This window comes from Sus scrofa, chromosome 16 (genome assembly GCF_054392235.1).
Source record: "Sus scrofa isolate SSC_HxYL_T2T_F1_AM1 chromosome 16, Sscrofa_HxYL_maternal_Yorkshire_Landrace_v2.0, whole genome shotgun sequence".
Classification (NCBI taxonomy): Eukaryota; Metazoa; Chordata; class Mammalia; order Artiodactyla; family Suidae; genus Sus; species Sus scrofa.
This window is the reverse complement of record NC_139398.1, coordinates 41,763,129-41,782,372: the sequence shown is the minus strand read 5'-3', so window position 1 is coordinate 41,782,372 and position 19,244 is coordinate 41,763,129. Positions and strand designations below refer to the sequence as shown.

The window sequence follows — 19,244 nt, the reverse complement described above, 5'->3', positions numbered from 1 at the left end:
GAAGGAAGAAATCTCATCCTCTGCTTAAGAAGCTCCGAGAGAATAAACAAGGATAAGCGTAAGGAGGTCAGCTGTGTGTCCCTAGGTACAGAGCTTCATCTGAAAAGCCCAAGGCAGCTGATTACCCTGGGTTACACAGAACCTAGTCTCTTTCCCTGTCTGCTATTCTCCATCAAGCACTCACGTGAGCACACACACACACACACACACCCCACAGTTCCTTTCTACTCATGAAATTTATCATCTATAGTCAAATCTTTCTTATGTACATCTAACTTTATGCTGCATTTTCTGCATCCAGAGCCAGTCTCTCCACCTTTCCCAGTGTGTATGTAACATCATTCAAACAGGCGTTCAGACAATGTGACAAGGTCTCAACGAGTTCAAGCATGTTTCTTTTGGACGGACATACATCCGCTAATTCAGTCTTTGTCTCTACCTCTCTCTCCTTTTTCGTGCAAACATATACTGAGTCGTTCACAGTATGTACAAATAAATATCTCCGAGGGCTCCTGAGTTCAATGTCACACTGGGCAGAAGTGGAGCAAGAGTGGAGGGAGAGCGTGCCTTGTGCGGGCGGGGAGAGTCCCTTTCCGGCCAGCAGAGGGCAGCCGAGGGGAGGCGCTGGCGCGCGAGGGCTGAGCGGAGCCTTGCCTCGCTCCGGCAGCCTCAGCCTCAGCACCAGCCGCGCCGGAGCCGGGAGCGCAGCCACTGAGGGCAGCGGCGGCGGCGGGAGCGAGGCGCGCAGCGAGCAGCGGCGCGGGCGGGAAGCAGAAGCCGCCGCCGCCGCCGCCGCCGCCGCGACGGGCAGCCGGGCTCGGCGGCCGCCGGCTCGGGCCCCTGCCCCCTCCGCTTCGTGTCCCCGGCGCCGGGCCGCCGGCGAGTCTGGAGCCCGCGCCGTCGCCGGCCGCGTCCTCCGGGCATGGAAGGAGGCGGCAAGCCCAACTCCTCGTCCAACAACCGGGACGATGGCAACAGCGTCTTCCCCGCCAAGGCGCCCGCGACGGGCGCGGGGCCGGCAGCGGCCGAGAAGCGCCTGGGCACCCCGCCGGGGGGCGGCGGGCCCGGCGCGAAGGAGCACGGCAACTCCGTGTGCTTCAAGGTGGACGGCGGCGGCGGCGGTGGCGGCGAGGAGCCGGCCGGCGGCTTCGAGGACTCGGAGGGGCCCCGGCGGCAGTACGGCTTCATGCAGCGGCAGTTCACCTCTATGCTGCAGCCTGGGGTCAACAAATTCTCCCTCCGCATGTTTGGGAGCCAGAAGGCGGTGGAGAAGGAGCAGGAAAGGGTTAAAACTGCAGGCTTCTGGATTATCCACCCTTACAGCGATTTCAGGTGAGGACTCCCTGTCGCCGCCCCACCCTCCCTTTCCGGCGCGCCTTCAAACGCGCTACCCGGCTCTTGGGAGGGGGCGCTCGGGGGACTCGCGGGGAGGGCCGCCGGGCGGGCGGCGCTGCCAGAGGCTCCTACTCTGGCGGCAGCTTGACTCTTCTACAACTAATTTCCACCCGCGCGGTTAGGAATGAGGGTTGGCTCATTTGTTCCTGTTGCCCGGGAACCGCGAAAAGGTTCTTCTCCTTTGTCTCGGAAACTTTGGGGCCAGATTGGGGAAGAAGGCCGCGGTGACCGCGGGATTGGAGGATGCTAGGGTCTGCAGGAAAACTTTCACTTCGGAGATAAGAGTGTTAGAAAGTGGCCAGAAAGTCGGCTTGGGGGTGCCACTCTCCCTCGCGCTGCTCCCCCAAGAAGTGGGTCCCTCCCAAAAGGGAAAAGGTGCTTCTGAGTTTGAGGAGAGGACCTGAGACAGTGACTCACAGATGCGAGTCTTTCCAGCCTTTTCGGCCCTAGGGAGTGTTAATCTGCTTCTCATCTGCTTATGGGCACTGAGTATCCTCAAAGCATTTCTTCGGTATAGTAGCTGGCAGGCTGAAGAACGGTAATTTGCGCTTGGATAGTCCCTGACTTGAGATTTCGGTAGAGCTGGTGATGCCAGGTGGGGTAGGAGCGTGACAGGAAGCCTTGAGTTCCTGAGACGGAGACAGGGGGCGTTTCTAGAGCCCCCTTCCTGAAACAGAGGGTCAGACACCCTTTCTTGACCTTGGCTGCTCGTCTATTTCAGAAATCTCTTTCCCGTTTCCCAGATAGGGAACAAGGGCAGGAGAGCTGAAAGCTGTCAGGAAAACTGCTTTGGCCAATTAAAATTAAGACGTTCCCTGATCTTATTTGTCTCCCAAGTATTCATTCGGCTATAAGCATGTTTAGAGATTATGAAATGAAGGTCGTGAAGTAGATCCTCTTATTAGTGTGCGAGCACCCTGCGGTCACGTTATATTAGCACCTGAATAAGGTTGGGCTTTTAATAAAAAACAAAACAAAACAAAACAAAAAAAAACAAAACCTCAGGGTGTCATCTATCCATTTATTTAACTGAACTCCTTTGAAAAAGAGTCAACAAAAAGAGTATATGCAAACTGAGCGTTTTAATAGGTGGCTGTTTAACAGCAAACAAATATAGCCATAAAAAGCAGACTTTTGATATATTTAGAAACTAAGGAAGGAACGGTGCCTTCAACTCCTTGCCTTAATGGGAGCTGTCCATAGTTCTGAATGACATTAGCTGTGGAAAACCCATACCCCCTGCCACACAAAGCCTTGGAGCAACTGTCTTCACCTTCTCTGAGGGACACACACACACACACACACATTCTCAGAAATACATAGCCTCTATTACTTATGCATACAGTGAATGGATTTTAGGACATGTATAATTTTAAGGTGCTTCTTTTCAAAAACTCATAGCAAAGTCCAAAGGAGAACTTACAAAGCCTAACATTGATAGTCTGTGGATAATTAAGAGTTTGACTGAAAGAATGTGTGTGTAAAAAGGATCTGCTAAATAATTGAACATATTTCCTCTCTTAGAAAGATACTGTAGAAGCAAACTTACAAATGACATTTTCTAAGGTATATAAGATTGTCAAGTTTTTAGAATTTTAAAAGTTGAAATCAAATATAGACTCTCTACCTTAGTCTTCAGTGGCAATATATCGCAACTCATATTACATTGTCTTTCATGGGAAAAAACAAAAACAAACAAAAAAAACTCACTCCTTACTGGAAATAGCCTTCGATCTTAATAACAAAAGTAAGCATGGTCTTTCCAGAAATATATGTGGTTCAGTATTTACATACAAATAAAATGCTAAATTTTTTATTTAATTTCACACTCAGTCGTTGCTTAATGATACTGTTATTTCTTGAACAATGTAAAAAGAGACAATACTTTTTCAATATGGTGGCATATATCAAATAATTAAACTTTCATTGCTAACCAGTTAGAAACATGGGGTCACCTTTTAAGAATTGGAATAGTGTGGCAAAATCTTTTGAATGAATGAAATTTTTAAATTAAAGATTCCCCAAATTTCCCCAAATAATTCATAAGAGACATAGTATCTCTTTAAAACAAAAAATTAGTAAGCAGAAAAAAATTGAAATCAGATGATGGTTCAATTTATCATGCATTTCAGAGAAACAAAAGATAATTAAAAAATGAGCTAATACTCTAAACAAACTCTATTGTGGAATAGTTTGGAATATTTTTTCGCTTGCATATTTGGAAAAAACGATAGCCATAAATTAAACAACTGCTATGATTTAGGTTTTTTAGGAATATGAAAAAAAATAGATTTTCAAATTCACAGTTACTATTATACACTGATTTTCTAAACCAACAAAGGACAGAATATAAATACTTGCTTAAATATTATTATTTCATTGATATTTTATATGATCTCAATACCAGTAGAAGACTTCTCAAAATCTATAACATGTCAGGATAAAGTAATGAGAAAAGCAAAAATAAGACACAGTTCTGGCAGTGTTTTTTCTTCTTATGTTGGGAGTAGTCACCAATATAATAGAAATGTTATAGGTATGATCTGTTCATCTCAGATCCTTTCCTGATGAGGACACTTTAAGGGAAGTGCTTTGCTATGTTTCCTACAATGCCAAACTTAAGTTCAGTAATAAATTAGTGACTAAGAAAGTGACAGTTAAGAATAGATTTCCATGGAGAATGGAGGAGATATCAGAAATTAACGATACCCAGGGTTTTTGTTTGTTTGTTTGTTTGTTTCCCTTCACTATCCTAAGCCTTTGCATGGCTAGGGAAGTTTTCTCCATCAGCTCTTTGGTCAGCCCCACACTGCTGAGCATAGCATGAGCCCACCAATCCAGGGCCTGTCAGGACTTTAACAGTGCAGCTGATGATCTAGTATCCTTCTCAGGATGATTGATTTCCAAGACAGGCGGCCCCTCTCTCCTTCCCTCAGGCAGCAGGACTGTGCTCCCACTGAGACTCCCAGAGAACTAGCTCAGTGCTTCTCTCACCCTCCTGGGCCCAGGAGTGCTATTGCTGTGTCTGGCGGGTGGTTTTCTCCTACCTCTGGTGTAAGTAGGGCAAAGACGCTGTATTTCCCCTTCCTTCTCAGGGGAGGATGATGTTAGAAACCTTCAGGGACTAAAGAGGAGTCAAATACTATCAATACTGTTGGAAATAAGTGGGTGGGAGCTAGAGAATTTAGTAAAAAAAAATTGTATATTTTTGTTTATGCCATGGTATATAGTCACTCAAACTAGAGGAAATACATTTACTTAAAATTACACTGATTTTTGCGTGGTGAGGACATCTCAGTCTTACTGAGTTTCATGTGATCGACACAGGTAAATATTTAATTTGATGATTAAATATGATTTTGAGATTACTAACAATGATTATAGGCATATTAGCTAAAACTTTACTTTTCATTTATCAAATAAAACAAGTGACACTGGTCAAACAATGTGCTTTCGTAGCCAATCCATTGTGGTGATATAATCATTCAAATGCTTTGAAAGAATATCTAGAGGACTTTTGTGGATAGTTGTTATTATGTGAGTAATTTACCTTAAAAGAATTTATCAACAGATTATTTGTCATTTCAGAGATTCTGCCATTATTTTATTGGATCATGCTTACATAAGTGCTTAAAAAAATAACAGTCCTATTCCATATATATTGCCAGCCAACACCTTGTCTCTGGTAAGGGAGGAGATTTCATATCTTCACTTGTTATTTCTTCCATTGCTTTTCATCAATTAGTGTGAATAACTGCGGCAAGCTTGTCGTGTTGTTAAGTGCACAAGGACTCTAGAGACAGAGTCACTTCCTGAAGATATTGCCGTTTCTCGCTTTCCATCTCTGCCTCTCTCATGCTGTATCCACAAGGGTGCTGATGTCAGAGGTCACTGATGTGTTCATTAGTGAAAGAGGCTTCCTCCATATTACAGTTAGTCAGAGAGAGATCATTTGTTTCTGGGAGCTCCTCTGGAGAAAACAATTCAACCTTCTGGGGTTTAAGGCCTAATTAGCCTCCTGTTCTGTTATCTTTGTGCTGAATATACTCTGTGTTCTCCCAGCAATGCTCCTTTTATTTGCTTTTCACATCAACACAGCCAGAATTAACCATGAGAATTTATTTATTTTTTTCTCTGTTAGGTGAACCTTTTTATCACTTATACATTCAATTAAGTTTTTCTTAGTGGCTTTAGCAACTGCTAGGCCCAATTAAAGTGAAATTATATGAGAGATTTGGAAGTATGAATTTATTCGGTTACTTTTTGCTAGTATATGTGAAAGTTATAAAACTTTAAATCATATTAAATATTTCACTATTTCATTGCATCTAACAGATCCAGAGATTATACTGTTAAAATACTATAAGACCTTTTCCTTTCTTTTTTTTTTTTTTCCTGGCAACTTTGCCTTTAAACTACTTTGGGAACTTGGTGTAAATTGAAGGTCATTGGGCAAAAGCACTTCTACCAATTGATATTTAATTAGGTGGGCTTGAATTTATGAACTTGCATGTTGAATAATACTGAAAGAATTTCAAATGCATTGGAACCATCTATTGCTTATCATTGTTATCATAGGCTCATTTGACAGAATCTAACTAAACTGTATCTGCTTGATCAAAACCCACAAACCAGAACAACACCAACACCTGAAAGCAGTTTAAATAGTATTAGTCCAGTCAGCGAACCAGTGTCCCAAAGTGAGCATGAGGCAAGCAAAATATATCTGTGATTTCGATGGGAGCATTTTGCTATCCTTATATTTATCTGCTAATTATGTTCAGCAGATAATTCACTTCCTTACTTGGAGACAAAATTGAGCTTAGGATGAGGACTTTGAAATAGAGTTTCTTGTTAAGTATAATACAAATTATGGCAGACCATCACTTCTGCAGCAAAAGTACTGTACATGGGCAGGGTCTGTGACAAATTTTTGTTTTATCATTTTGGGTAAAGAAGTAGCAAACTATGAATTAGGTTGACATCATATATTTTAGAAGCAGAAGTAGTGGTAATGAAGAAGTCTGCATGCACTAGGATAAAAAATTATTTTCATTTATACTAAGTACTTTTCTTCTAAAAGCATTTTTTTGTGCATGTGTGAATGCATCTTGATACAACCTAATATTATTTTTCCAGAGAAAAAAATCAGAGAAAAATGGTGATACTCCCTGGTTTATCCTGAAATAGTCTGTTTTTGCAAAATAAACTTTTCTGCCTGTGTTAATTCTGTCTGTGTGTATGTGAGAGAGAGGGAGAGAAACTATTCAGAGACATCTGTATGCAAGGGGCAGCTGATAAATGCTAATTTATCTGACACATTTTACCCAAGTTTATGTGATAAAAAATTGATTTCATGACCCTTTTTTGGTTTGCTAATTTCTCCATAATACTCTTCAACCATTTCACCTAATAACTGATCACTCAGTTAAAGCAAAGTAGCAAAATTATGCATGCCTTAGATTTACAATTTGACAATCCTATTACATAGGACCTGTTTTTATTTTCAAGATGTTAGTTATAAATCTAAAGAAGTAAGGCTTATTACACACACGTAGAGTTAGCGTCTGTTGACAACTTTTGTTATGTTCAGGTTTGTGTCCAGTGTTTCAGTATCATAAACTGTGTTTAATGTTAAGAAACATCTTTGTGCATTACTCTTCATTATATTCTGGGAGGAGTTGAGGGAATGGAAATACTGGCTAGGAACATTTTAGAGCCTTTGTACATACTGATTTTACCAATTAACACTGCTACCAGTTGAGACCCTTCTTAAAATTATAAGTGATATGGCTTCACCCATGTTGCTGTTCCTATTGAGGTATGCACAGTTTCAGGACAAAAAAGTCAAAACTGTCCTTTGTTCTATTCCTCATAGAGTACATCTCTAATGTCTAATAATGTTATCCTGTTCCTTAAGATCCTTGAAGGGCTTCCCATTACTCTTTAGAGTACATTTGATAAACCTTACATGAGCTACAAGCTCTTGCATAATTCAGCCTTTCTGGGCAACCTCATTACACACCACTCGCTCCTGCACTGTTGTCAGCCACCTGGATACATTTTCACCTCCTCAAACCAGCTGAGTTCTTTCCTGCCCCACAGATTTTCATGTGAGGTTTAGCCCTACTGCCTGAAATCCTTTTTTGTCTTTCCTTCATTCTGAATCTTAGCTAGTTTCCCCCGTCACTTGGATTTCAATTTAATCATTGTGATCTTCTTCACCACTCCCCCCCCTCCGTTTCATTTTCTACCCAGGCCTCTTGTTTCATCAGAATTTATGTTTTATGTATGTCCCTCTGCTAGAATTTAAGCTGCACGACCTCATCAATATTATTCAATTTTACATTCCTAATGCCATAAAAATACACATAAGAGACTTTTTCCTGCTAATCTTTCTCAGATGTTATTTTTTAACAGGTTTTTTTTTGAGATATTATTCACCCACTATACAATTCACTCATTTAAAGGATATGATGGAATATTTTTTAATATGTTCAGAGTTGTGCAACCATTACCACAATCAATTTTAGTAAATTTTGTCACTCTAAGAAGGAACCCCGTACCCATTAGCACTTCCTTCTGTCTTCTTTCCTTCCTCCCCCAATAGCTCTGTCCAACCACTACTTTCTGCTCTGTAGATATTTTTTTATTATTATTATTCTAGACGTTTCTTATCAGTGGACTCATACAGTATATAGTCTTGTCATTGGCTTCTTTCACTTAGCATAATGTTTTCAAGTTTCATCTGTGTTGCAGCCTGTTTCAGTACTTTATTCCTTTTTTGCTGATTACCATTCCATTGTAAGAATATGCCAGACTTTATCCACTCAGCAGCTGATGGATATCTGGATTGTTTCTAGCTCTTGGCCTTTACGATTACTGCTGGCATGAACACTGTTGTACAGTTTTTTTTGTGCAGTTAATATTTTCATGTCTCTTGGAAGTGAAATTGCTGGGTCAATGTAACAGACTTTTAAAAATATTATTGAATGAATGGACAAAGAGTTAATCTCCAGTCAGGGTGTGACACACTTATTCTTGGAATTAATAAATCCAAATAAAGAAAGCTCTTTCTTTCTCTACAGCAATATTAGCATACCCTCCCTTCTGCCATCTGCAAGCACATGTCCCAACAATTGCATTTTCTTGCCCAATATACAGATGACTAAATAAAAAGTGCAGGGAAGTTAGGCAGCATGAACCTGCTGACATGGATAAATAGAGAACTGGCCCAGGAATTCAGCTCTTTGGAATCTTAATTCTGTCACTCCAACTCTTTTATCTAAAAGAAAAAAGCTTGCTGGTATAAATAATTCTCCAAACCTGCAGGGAAGCATTATGTTAAACCTAATCATTTATTTTTCTTTACTCTTGAAACCATCCCCAAATAATATGAAAAAAACTGCAAAATATGTAGACACCTATAGAAAGAGGAGAAAGCAGAGAATAAGAGATTTCAAAAACATTTTGGAAAATAGAAAGATAATGGATAAATTGTTCTACTTACACAGCCCTTTTCTATTGAACCCCAGAAGTATTCAGGACATGAAGGGACCAGTTAAGAAAGAATGTTTAGGAGAACCAGGCTGATACCAGGAGGATTAAGTAAGGGTCTCATATATAGAACTTATAATTCCAACATTAGAATTGTTGGAACCTAGTCATTTCTGCCCAGGCAAGAAACGGGGGCAAGGGGGGGTAATACCTCTAATGGAAGACATTCCAAGGTCTTCCAGTAAAAATTTGTATTTATTACCTAATGATCTTGCAAAGAGTCTCACATACGTACTTAGAGACTGTACATATATTTTGGCGCATAATCTATTATCTAAGAGCAAAAGATTATGAAAATTTTGAGAAAAATCTTCATTACAAGAGAGAAAAACTACGTCAAACAGCAAAAGAAAATCCAGAGAACAGAGAGGCATTTTGGATAAGGGGAATTCAGCATTATTTAAAGATGATATCTTCAGGAAGATATTTTATCTGTACAGTAAGAACACTATGCTATGAGAAGAATACCTAGGATATAATAAGTTGGCACATAAAGTCTAGGAAACCTCTCTGAATTAGGGCAAAAAGAAATAAAGAGAATAGAAAATATAAGCAAAATAAAAGGTAATTTATAAGGTCAAACTCTATAAAAGGAGTACCAGGGTAAGACACAGTGTGAAAATGGACATATGAAATTAACAGAGACTTTTTTGGGGGGAGGGGGGTGCCCAGGCATGGAAAACAAAAAAAAGTTCTCGGGCCAGGGATCGAACTGTGCCACAGCAGTGACAACACTGGATCCTTAACCCATTGAACCACTAGGAAACAACTAACAGAGACATTTTAAACAAAATTTCCCAGATAATGGGAGTGAAATGTCTTTTCTGAGAAACTCACAGAGTGCCCAGCTCCATGAAAGGAAAAGACCCCACCAAAGGTCATCCATCACGCAGGAGCTTCAGAACAGCACTGAATCAGAAAAACAGACAAAAAAACCAAACCAAAAAAATAAAACCCTAGAACTTTCCGAAGAGAAAGTTACATATCTAGAAGTGGGAAAATACTGTGTGCTAAGTGGTGGTGTGACAGAATCTACAAAATTCTGAGTGAAAGTGGTTTCTGAAAGAATTGCATACCTTTCCATGATATGAAGATTAAATAATAGATTCAGATTTCAAGAACCAGCCAGGTTTCCTTTCTTATACTGTTACTGGATGACCTGCTCCAGCAAAACAAGGAATTACAGAAAATAACATGAAAACAGAAGATAGGATATGAGATCGAACACAGAAGAACTTTGAAAGAAAGTCCTCGGAGCACTCTGAGTAGCTGGTTCTTGAAGGAAACCAATCTGGAGCGGGTCCAGAAAGCAGAGGGATCTGGAGAAGGGCTTTCAGGGGTTCTGAAAATGGATGGGTATCAGCATTTGAAAAGCTGTGTGAATGGGGGTTCCACAAATCCTTTGGAACAAGCTGTCTGTTACTTTCATGTAAATACCGATAGGGTACATTGAATAAACAAAAGATCTTTATTAACTCTGGGATGATTTGAAGGTATATAAAAAAAGGAAAAAAATTACAGGGCATTGTATGGATCAGCAATAATACTTACCTGATCCTAATAATGTAAACAAAATTGGCTGATTTAAGCAAAGATTATGGTTCAGTTATTCTAGGAGGAAAGAAAAAGGTAGAAGAGGGTTGGATACTTAACGCTAAATCTTCACCTGCTATAATTGGAAATTAGCAAGATTTAAAGTTGATGTATCGGTTTCTTTCGAAATATGAATTGACTATCAGAAGAAACAATTAGGGTGTTTGAATTAAGAAAGTGGGTGTATAAGTTGAAAGGAATGGAGCAAAGCTTCTATGTCCTTATAATCCTATAATACTATTTTGCTTTTTTAAAAAAGATTATGAGTATGTTTTGAGGTAACATATAGTTTTGTTAAGAACACAGATTCTTGGGAGTCCCCGTCGTGGCTCAGTGGTTAACGAATCCGACTAGGAACCATGAGGTTTCGGGTTCAGTCCCTGTCCTCCCTCAGTGGGTTAGGGATCCGGTGTTGCTGGCAGCTGTGGTGTAGGTGGCAGACGTGGCTCGGATCCCACTAGCCTGGGAACCTCCATATGCTGCAGGAGCGGCCCTAGAAAAGACAAAAAGACAAAAAAAAAAAAAAAAGAAAAGAAAAAAACCCCTCAGATTCTGGGGGCAGCCTGTTTGGGTTAGAATCCCGGTTCCACCATCATAGTGACTGGTTCTCAGTTGCCTCAATTATAAAATGAGGACACTACATATATATCTTATTGGGTTGTTAGGAAGATACATATTTTATATTTATATTATGAATAGTGTCTATATATGTAGTGCTTAGAAATTATGCTGTGCTTCTTAATGTCATGTGTTAGGTATTAATTGTAAAAGTAAAGTTGAAACAGAATTAAGGAGTGTGAACTGTATGAGAAAGGAAAATACTCTTTATGTGCACACTTCAGTCTTCAGAATTCCTTAAGCAAATATGTCTGTGAAGGCAGGGCCACGTAAGTGATATGCTGGGGTTTTTTTTTGTTTTCCTTTTTATCTTCAGGAAAGACTGGGCAGCAGAAGGCCTCAAGTGCAACGGCAGTTTTCGTGTGTGTTTTGTGAAATAAGTTCACTCATGAGGGATTAGCATTGGAAAACTTCTAAGATATCCTCTATCTGCAAAAATTTCCAGATATAACAGTATTATCTTCTAAGTTGGTATAGAATGCTACAGAGTTGAAAATTTAGAAATGGCTTTTAAGAAAAATTCTGATGGTATTGAGTTGCATATACTCCTTGTTAATCTTTATTTTCATCAGAAAATAGCATAAACCATTTACGGAATCATAAACACCAGATCTGAGCCACATCTGCAAACTACACCACAGTTCATAACAATGCTGGATCTTTAACCCACTGAGTGAGGCCAGGGATGGAGCTAGCATCCTTGTGGGTACTAGCCGAATTCATTTCCACTGTGCCACAATGGAAGTTCCTATTATAATAAATGTTTTGTTTACTTCATTTGATTATCTTTCCTCATGTATAATTTAAGTCTACCTTAGGGTGAGGTTTTTTTTTTTAATTGTGTTAACCATTTTATTGCCAGGGCTAGATACATGAATGGCACAAAACAGGCACTTAATAAATATGAATGAATGAAGAGGCTCTTGGAACATTATGCTAATCTTGATTTTTGTACACAGTTTCCAACAACCAGATAATCTTTTACCCTAAATTTCCTACAATAAAACTGAATATTTAATTTAGTGTGGATAGCTTAATCTGATATACAGAAACATGTACTTAGGAAAAGATTTTATGCCATTTAAAATAATATACATACAGGAGTTTCCTGGTGGTCTAATGGGTTAAGGACTTGGTGGTGTTGCTGCTGTGGCAAGGGTTGCTGCTGTGGCAAGGGTTTGATCCCTGTACTGGGAACATCTGCCTGCTGTGGGCATGACCAAAAAATACATGTGTATACTTGCATTAATTCTATTTACTATAATTATTGTTTTTATGTAGTTTGAAAAAAGTTGGAAATATATTGTGGCTCTTTTGAGATGACTGTTGTTTCACAGCTCTATAAAAATTATTTAAATGTTATTGCCTTTGGAATCAGTGTTATTTTTCATTAAAATAGAGCTGAAAATATATCTCTTTGGGCAGTGACATTAAGAAAGAATGATACACTTACTTTCTTATATGTATTATCTTTTTTTTAGAAATTGTTTGATTTTACCAAATTGCACTGCTTGGGATATCAGTGCATATTTCATTTCAAGCCCTATTGTACAGGGATGGAAAATTAGCACTGTATGCATAGGTACAATTAGTGAAGACTTGAGCCAATGTTTTGAAAGAAGATTAATTTTGAATTTTAACTCTGTGGTAAGTAGGTTATTTTATTATGTTCACGAAACTGAACAAAAATTCCGACCAGAAATTTTCTGAGTAAGCACTGTTAAATTGGTCCTTGTGTGGTTAATGGAAAGGATATCATAGCTCTTGATACAAGAAAATTGAAGTTGATGTAATTTTTAAAAGGAAGAGAAAATTGAGTCTGAGAAGATTGTGGTAGTTTGGTTTTTGCACATAAAAACAAAACAAAACAACCAAATAACAACAAAAAGCCCCAGAGCAAATAGATAGCAAAGCCAAAAACAACACTTTGTACAACTTTTATAGCAAACCTCTACTCATGAAACTAAAAGATAAGTAGTTGGTTGGGACCAGCCTGTGACAACTGCAAGACTTGTGTTTTCTGAACCTCCACAAAGGTCAAAGGAGAGGAATAATGGGAAGCGAGGGGATCTGACAGACCTGAGAAGAGGCAGACCTCCCTCAAAACCCACAGGCCTTTGTTGGAAGAGCAACTGAAACAGATGAGATTCACACAGTCCAGTAGCAGCAAGTCTGTAGCCATTTGAAGAGGAGAAATGCTGTTCCCAGGTTTGGAGCAGGAAATATGTTAAGGTCCGGGAACAACTTAACATAGCACATGGCAGGGAAGCTCTCAGAAATGACTAGCGTAATATAAAAAAAGAAAGGAAGGAAGAAAAAATAGATGTCAACTTGAAGAAGCCAAGACAGACTTCAGAAAGCGTAAGAATTTCAATGAGTTCAAACTTATCAGATGTTTAAATTTAAGTTCATAATATAAAAAAATGATTACCTACCGAAACGCATAGAGACCCAATTCACTATATTAAAACCTGGGTAAATAAAAGAATCAAGCATTTACCCCACTTTTTCTGTATTATCTGAACCAATGTGTAACCAAACAGTGGAAGAGGACAAGAATGACCTTATAAAATTATTAAAGCTAATAAATTAAAAGACGATGTAATTTGAAAATCATGGCTTTACTACCCCCATCCATTGAATGCATCTGGATGTTGGGCATCAATAAGTACTCAAATATAGAGGATGGGGGAATGTGCTGAACTTGCACCTGGTAATCAGCAAAATCCTGTGTTGGAGAACTAATAGGCCTGCCACCCAGGCTTTTCAACAGATAAATAGGTAAGGAATGGAATGGGATAGAGGGGGATTTTAAAATTAAGAAACATTCTAAAAATGGAGGCTTGAGACAGAATAAACTATACAATCTAGGGCTACACAATTGTGATGAAACTATAGAGAAATTTAAGGAAGCAACTACTATGAAAGACAGCAGAGCTCTCATTTTGGAGGGTGGGAGAGGCCTGTGGTTGGGGACTGCACGTGGATGGGTGGCAATGTTCTATTTTTTGTTCTGGGTGGTGATTTCAGGGTTGTTTGGCTTGTAATAAGTCACTGTTTTTTCTAGTTTTCTGTAATCTGTTATTTTACAATTTAAAAAAGGGGAAAAAAGGTCTTAATTTTCAAAAAGAAAATCTGTCATGAAAAAGAACTGTGGTATTACTTTGTTTTACTCACAGATCTGATTTGTATTTGCAGCAAAACTGTAATCATGCTACTGCAAAGCAATGGGATGCAACTTTATGGTGAGAAAATGACACGCATAATATCAGAAAAGTCAGAATCTTAAATGTTTAATTTGATTTGAGGAAATGTTCAACCTCTTTGAAGCTATTCTGTAAAATTTGAGAAAATAGTATCCGTCCCCTTAAGAATGTTGTAATAAAATAACACATAAAAAGTGCCTGACACATAGCCAATATGTGATAAATATTAAATTTCATTTTCACTGTTGTTTTGTGATCCTGTTAATGGCATATAAGTACAAATAAATAATAATGGTTTTTCTAAAAGACGTGGGATTATACACATGAACACAATCACTCAGTAAATATTTATTGAGTGCTGAGTACGTTTTCAGGAACTATTATGCTTTAGATACAAAAAAGAATGAAACCAAGTCATTCTTCCAGAGGCTTTTTGTCAAGTAAAGAAGATAGGCACATAAAGATGTTAATTATAGCGGAAGGAAAGAATGCCAGTAGGAAAGTCCTTTAAGTTAACATACCACTAGAGAAAATTATGATGCATTAATACCATTTAATCATCAGCTAAATTTTAGAATTTTTTAACTGTTTATTTCTTAGATTATTTTTGGCAAACTGTTATCAATAATCAATATATTTGCATGTATTTTTTTCTAAAGAAGCAGTTACCCTGCTGGGGTAAAATTCTCTTCGATTTTTAATATTGAAATATTTACTAGTTTTTTGCTACACTGTTGTGATTCCAAAAAGCCTAAGAATTTTCAGGCTTGTTTTAAAGTCAGTCATGTTGGGAATTATTTCAGAATTATGTACTTAGAAGAGAAAAATCCATTGGAAAATAGTAAATGGATTTATTTATTGACTAAAATGTGGACTGTCTCTATAGGTCTTTCCCCTGTAAGATAAAGCTAATGTATATCCTTCTATATTAACAGATCATGTTGGAAAGAGAGTGGAGCTCTTAACCTACTTTCCTATCTTCAATTTTTAACTTTATCATGCTTGTTAATTGCCTGGGTGTCCTTTAACCATCTATTTCCTTGATTCTATCCCAGAGGCTTGGTTTAATTTTAAAAGTGCAGTGTATTCAGCCCTAATTATGTGCGAGCTCACTGTAGGCAAACAGCAAGAGATAGTAATGACCAAAATGTCTTCTTAAATCAGTTCCAGGGTACCACAAGCACAATGCTGTAAACATTTCATGTCTAGGAGATACAACTATATAGGGTGATACTTATAAGCTAGTGATGTCTGAAAGTACGATTCCTTCCTAGAAACATAACTTCCCTAACTTTTTTTTAATATAAAATTTGTGCAGTTTTATACATTTTATTTCTTTTATCAGCTATTTAAACAAGCTAAAGACCACATAGTCTCAAATTCTTTTCATAATCAATAACTAGGCCTGAGAAGGGTTGTACTTGATCTGAGTTAGAAAAAAGTTCACGAAGTATGCAATCTGTGTGCCTAGAAATACTATCCATTTTTTTTTTTTGAAAAGCATGCTATTGTGTTGACTTAAATGTCCACAGTAAATCAAGAAATTAACTGTTATTTTTCACTGTTATTTTTACATTAATTTAGTGGGAGAAAGAATTACTGTTGAAAAGTTTTAACTGTTCCTTCATAGGGAAAACAACAACCAGTAGTTTATTCTACAAAAGATGGTCAAAATGCAGCCTTACCTACTAAGTTTAAACTGTGTGCCCGACACTGTTCTGAGTGTTTTTATTTTATCCCTCTGAGTCTTTAGAGAAACCCTACAAAGGTACTATTTGTGTAATCCTAGCACTTATAAAACTAGATTTTGGAGAATTTAAGTGGGTTGGACAGCTTCTAAGTGGAGAAGCTGCGATTTGAACCTGGGGAGCCTTGTGAAAGTCCAGGATATTAACCAACGTCCTTTGTCCCAGAGCAATTCAGTCAAATCCTGATCCAGTGACTCAGTCTTTTTCTCTGACTTTACAAAGAATGTACTCTTTTAACATTTATATATTCTTTTTATAGCTATAAGAATCTTATTTATTTAGCTGATAGTCTTGAGTGGGAAATGGTGCCCCATTGGCCAAATATTGGTGGCAGTTTTCTGAGAGCTTCATTTCATCATGTTGAACTGGATCCTATATGTCAAAACCTAATTATTTCAAATGCCATTTGTTTTTCTAAAAAGCTAAATATATGACAGTAAAGAGTTAAAGGTAAATCTTTGAAAATTGAAATGTTCTTATCTAGGCAGGCACATAAAGTGGAAATAAAACTATAATGGCTTCTTTAGACTCAATTTTAATACTCTAGAAAATGTAAGAACTGGTGAAAACAATTCTACTTCCTAAAAATGCATTTAATTTCCTTTCAGTTATGTTTATCTGCATTTTTAAATGATAGTGCTTCGTATCAAAATGAACAGACTATTCAAATGAAAATAGCAATGGAGAGCTGGACTACTCATAGTGGAGGCATTGGGAGGTGTTTAGAAATAGAAAGAAGCTAAAAAACTTTACTTACAGATAATAATGAGGAAAGATATAGTTCTTACAAAGAAAGTCAGTGTTTGCCTTTAGAGTGCAGTCTACCACCATGTAAATGTTATGTATTAGATAGTTTATAAATTGGAATTCATTAGAAAAGTAGTGGATTACAATTGTTTGGGAAAATTTAGGAGGGTTTTTCTTTTTTCTTTCTTTTTTTTTTTTTGTTTTTTGTTTGTTTGTTTGTTTTTGCTCTTTAGGGCAGCACCAACAGCATATGGAGGTTCCCAAGCTAGAGGTTCAATCAGAGCTACAGCTGCCAGCCTATGCCACAGCCACAGAACGCAGGATCCGAGCCGCCTCTGTGACCTACAACACAGCTCACGGGCAGCGCCAGATCCTAACTCACTGATTGAGGCCGGAGATCGAACCCACAACCTCATGGTTCCTAGTTGGATTCGTTTCCACTGCTCCACGACGGGAACTCCTATCCTAGGAAGGTTTTTATTAAACTTTGAGTCTACTGAAAAAAAGCAACTTAGAATGGCAATAAACAACATTTTATGTGGCAGATGTCCAAGAAGGGCCCCCCCCAAACTATAGTCCCGCTCTAACTCTGAGGTCATCTCCTCTGATTTCTTGAGGTCTGATAACAGGAAGTTTCACCTAATGGAATCACTGCTTCCAAAGAGTTATTTCTAACTCACCATTACTTACTGTGACTGGAACTAGAGAAATGACTGGAGAAACTAAATCCTAAACAGAATTAGGAGGAATAAAAATAGGGATACTGGTGAATTAGGAAAAATCCTTCTGAAGCTTATCTTTTAAAAAAATACAATTAATTTTAAAGTCTTGGGACGGGGAGATAGGTGATATTATCACTAATGTTCAAAACCAAAATTTCTTGGAATATAATAGATAATTCACACATGTATTTCATTATTTATCCTCCCTAACTTAAGTAAATTTAAATTATTTGTCTATAAGAAATATGCTTAAAGCACTTTAAACAGCACAAAACAAAACAAACCCTTGGCTCTTGGTTATTTTGCTCTTCCATAGTTTACCTTTTACCTTTACAGACTTTCTGTGAAGATTAATTTATATTTACTCTTTCTCTCCCTTGTTTATCATTACTCCTAAACCCTTGATTACCTGGCTTTCCATTTGAGCAGTGTGCTGAAAAAGACCATCCAACCAACAACAAATCTTGTAAATGTCGTTTAACCTCCTTGTTTCTAAATCTAGTAAACACTTTCCATTTAACTTGAATCCATGTGGCAGTTGACACTCCTTCTTGACTTCCTTGACTCTTCTGTCCTGTGATTATCTTCCTACGTCTCTACCCACTGCTTCTGAAAGTCCCTGTCAGGCGTGAACTCTTTCACCCTTAGCTTAAATGTTACTGGTCCTCAGGATCTAGCTTGAAGGCCCCTTCTCTCCTCTCTGTTCATATTCTCCTTGGGAAGTGTTATCCATTGCCATGTCTTCAACTACCACTGCCTCCATGCTAATGGTTCCCTGATCTATTCCAGCCAGGCTATATTCCTTAGCATCAGACCACATACAACTGTCTCTTTGACTTATTATGTTACCTTTGACTTGATGGCCAAAACTGCCCTTAAACTTAGTTTCCTTAAGGATGGAGTGATTCACAATGGTACTTAACCCTAAATCTCATTATTATCCCAGGCTCCTACTTGTTCTTCCCTGGCATTCAGCTTCTGGTGCACAGGTGTGCACACACTAGACTCATCATGCCTTACTAGTTTTACTTCCTAAATATCTCTTAAATCTATCTGCTTCTCTCCATTACTGCTACCATGGATCAGGTCCTCTTCCTCTCTATTTTTCTTTTATGACTTAACCATTGGCTTCTAGTGTGGACCCATTTCTGTCTTCCAGACCAACACCACGTTGTACCTACTACATTTTGCTTCTTTCTCAACATACATACAATAGCCTTTCATGTGTCTACATCTTTTCCCATTTTCCCAACTAATATGTGTCTAAGGACAAAACCAGAATTAAAAGCTAAATAGAGAACTTTATTCTTAGAGTTGGGCAGAGAAACAGTGCTGGGTTACAGAATTAAACTAGAGATAATAAACCAGAGCCAGACAATTTGCAATGCAATTCAAGAGGGAGGGCTCTAGAAATTCTCTGAAACTCCACAGCAATGCAATTCAATTTAATAGTGATTTACTAATTACCAAGTGTGTGCCAGCCACTAAGTTAGACCCAGGATGGAGCTAAGAAGGCAGACATTACTCCTGCTTTTTCTGAGATTACAATCTTCTGTGAAAGACATCCATTAAATGAGTAATGAGAGATGTTCACTGTAACAAATTACAGGATAATAAGTGAAAGAATAGAGCTAAGGGTTACGAAAAGCCTCCATAAA

At 38.3% G+C, this 19,244-nt stretch overlaps 1 protein-coding gene across 1 annotated transcript in view; it reads left to right on the top strand.

The window, feature by feature from the left end:
- The first annotated feature begins 615 nt into the window (after positions 1-615).
- Positions 616-19,244, top strand: part of HCN1 (hyperpolarization activated cyclic nucleotide gated potassium channel 1) — a 371,079-nt gene continuing 352,450 nt past the window's right edge. The window contains exon 1 of the mRNA XM_021077110.2: positions 616-1,332. Within this exon, the coding sequence (XP_020932769.2) occupies positions 923-1,332 (410 nt within the window). The 5' untranslated portion in view covers positions 616-922. The remainder of the gene's footprint in view (positions 1,333-19,244) is intronic.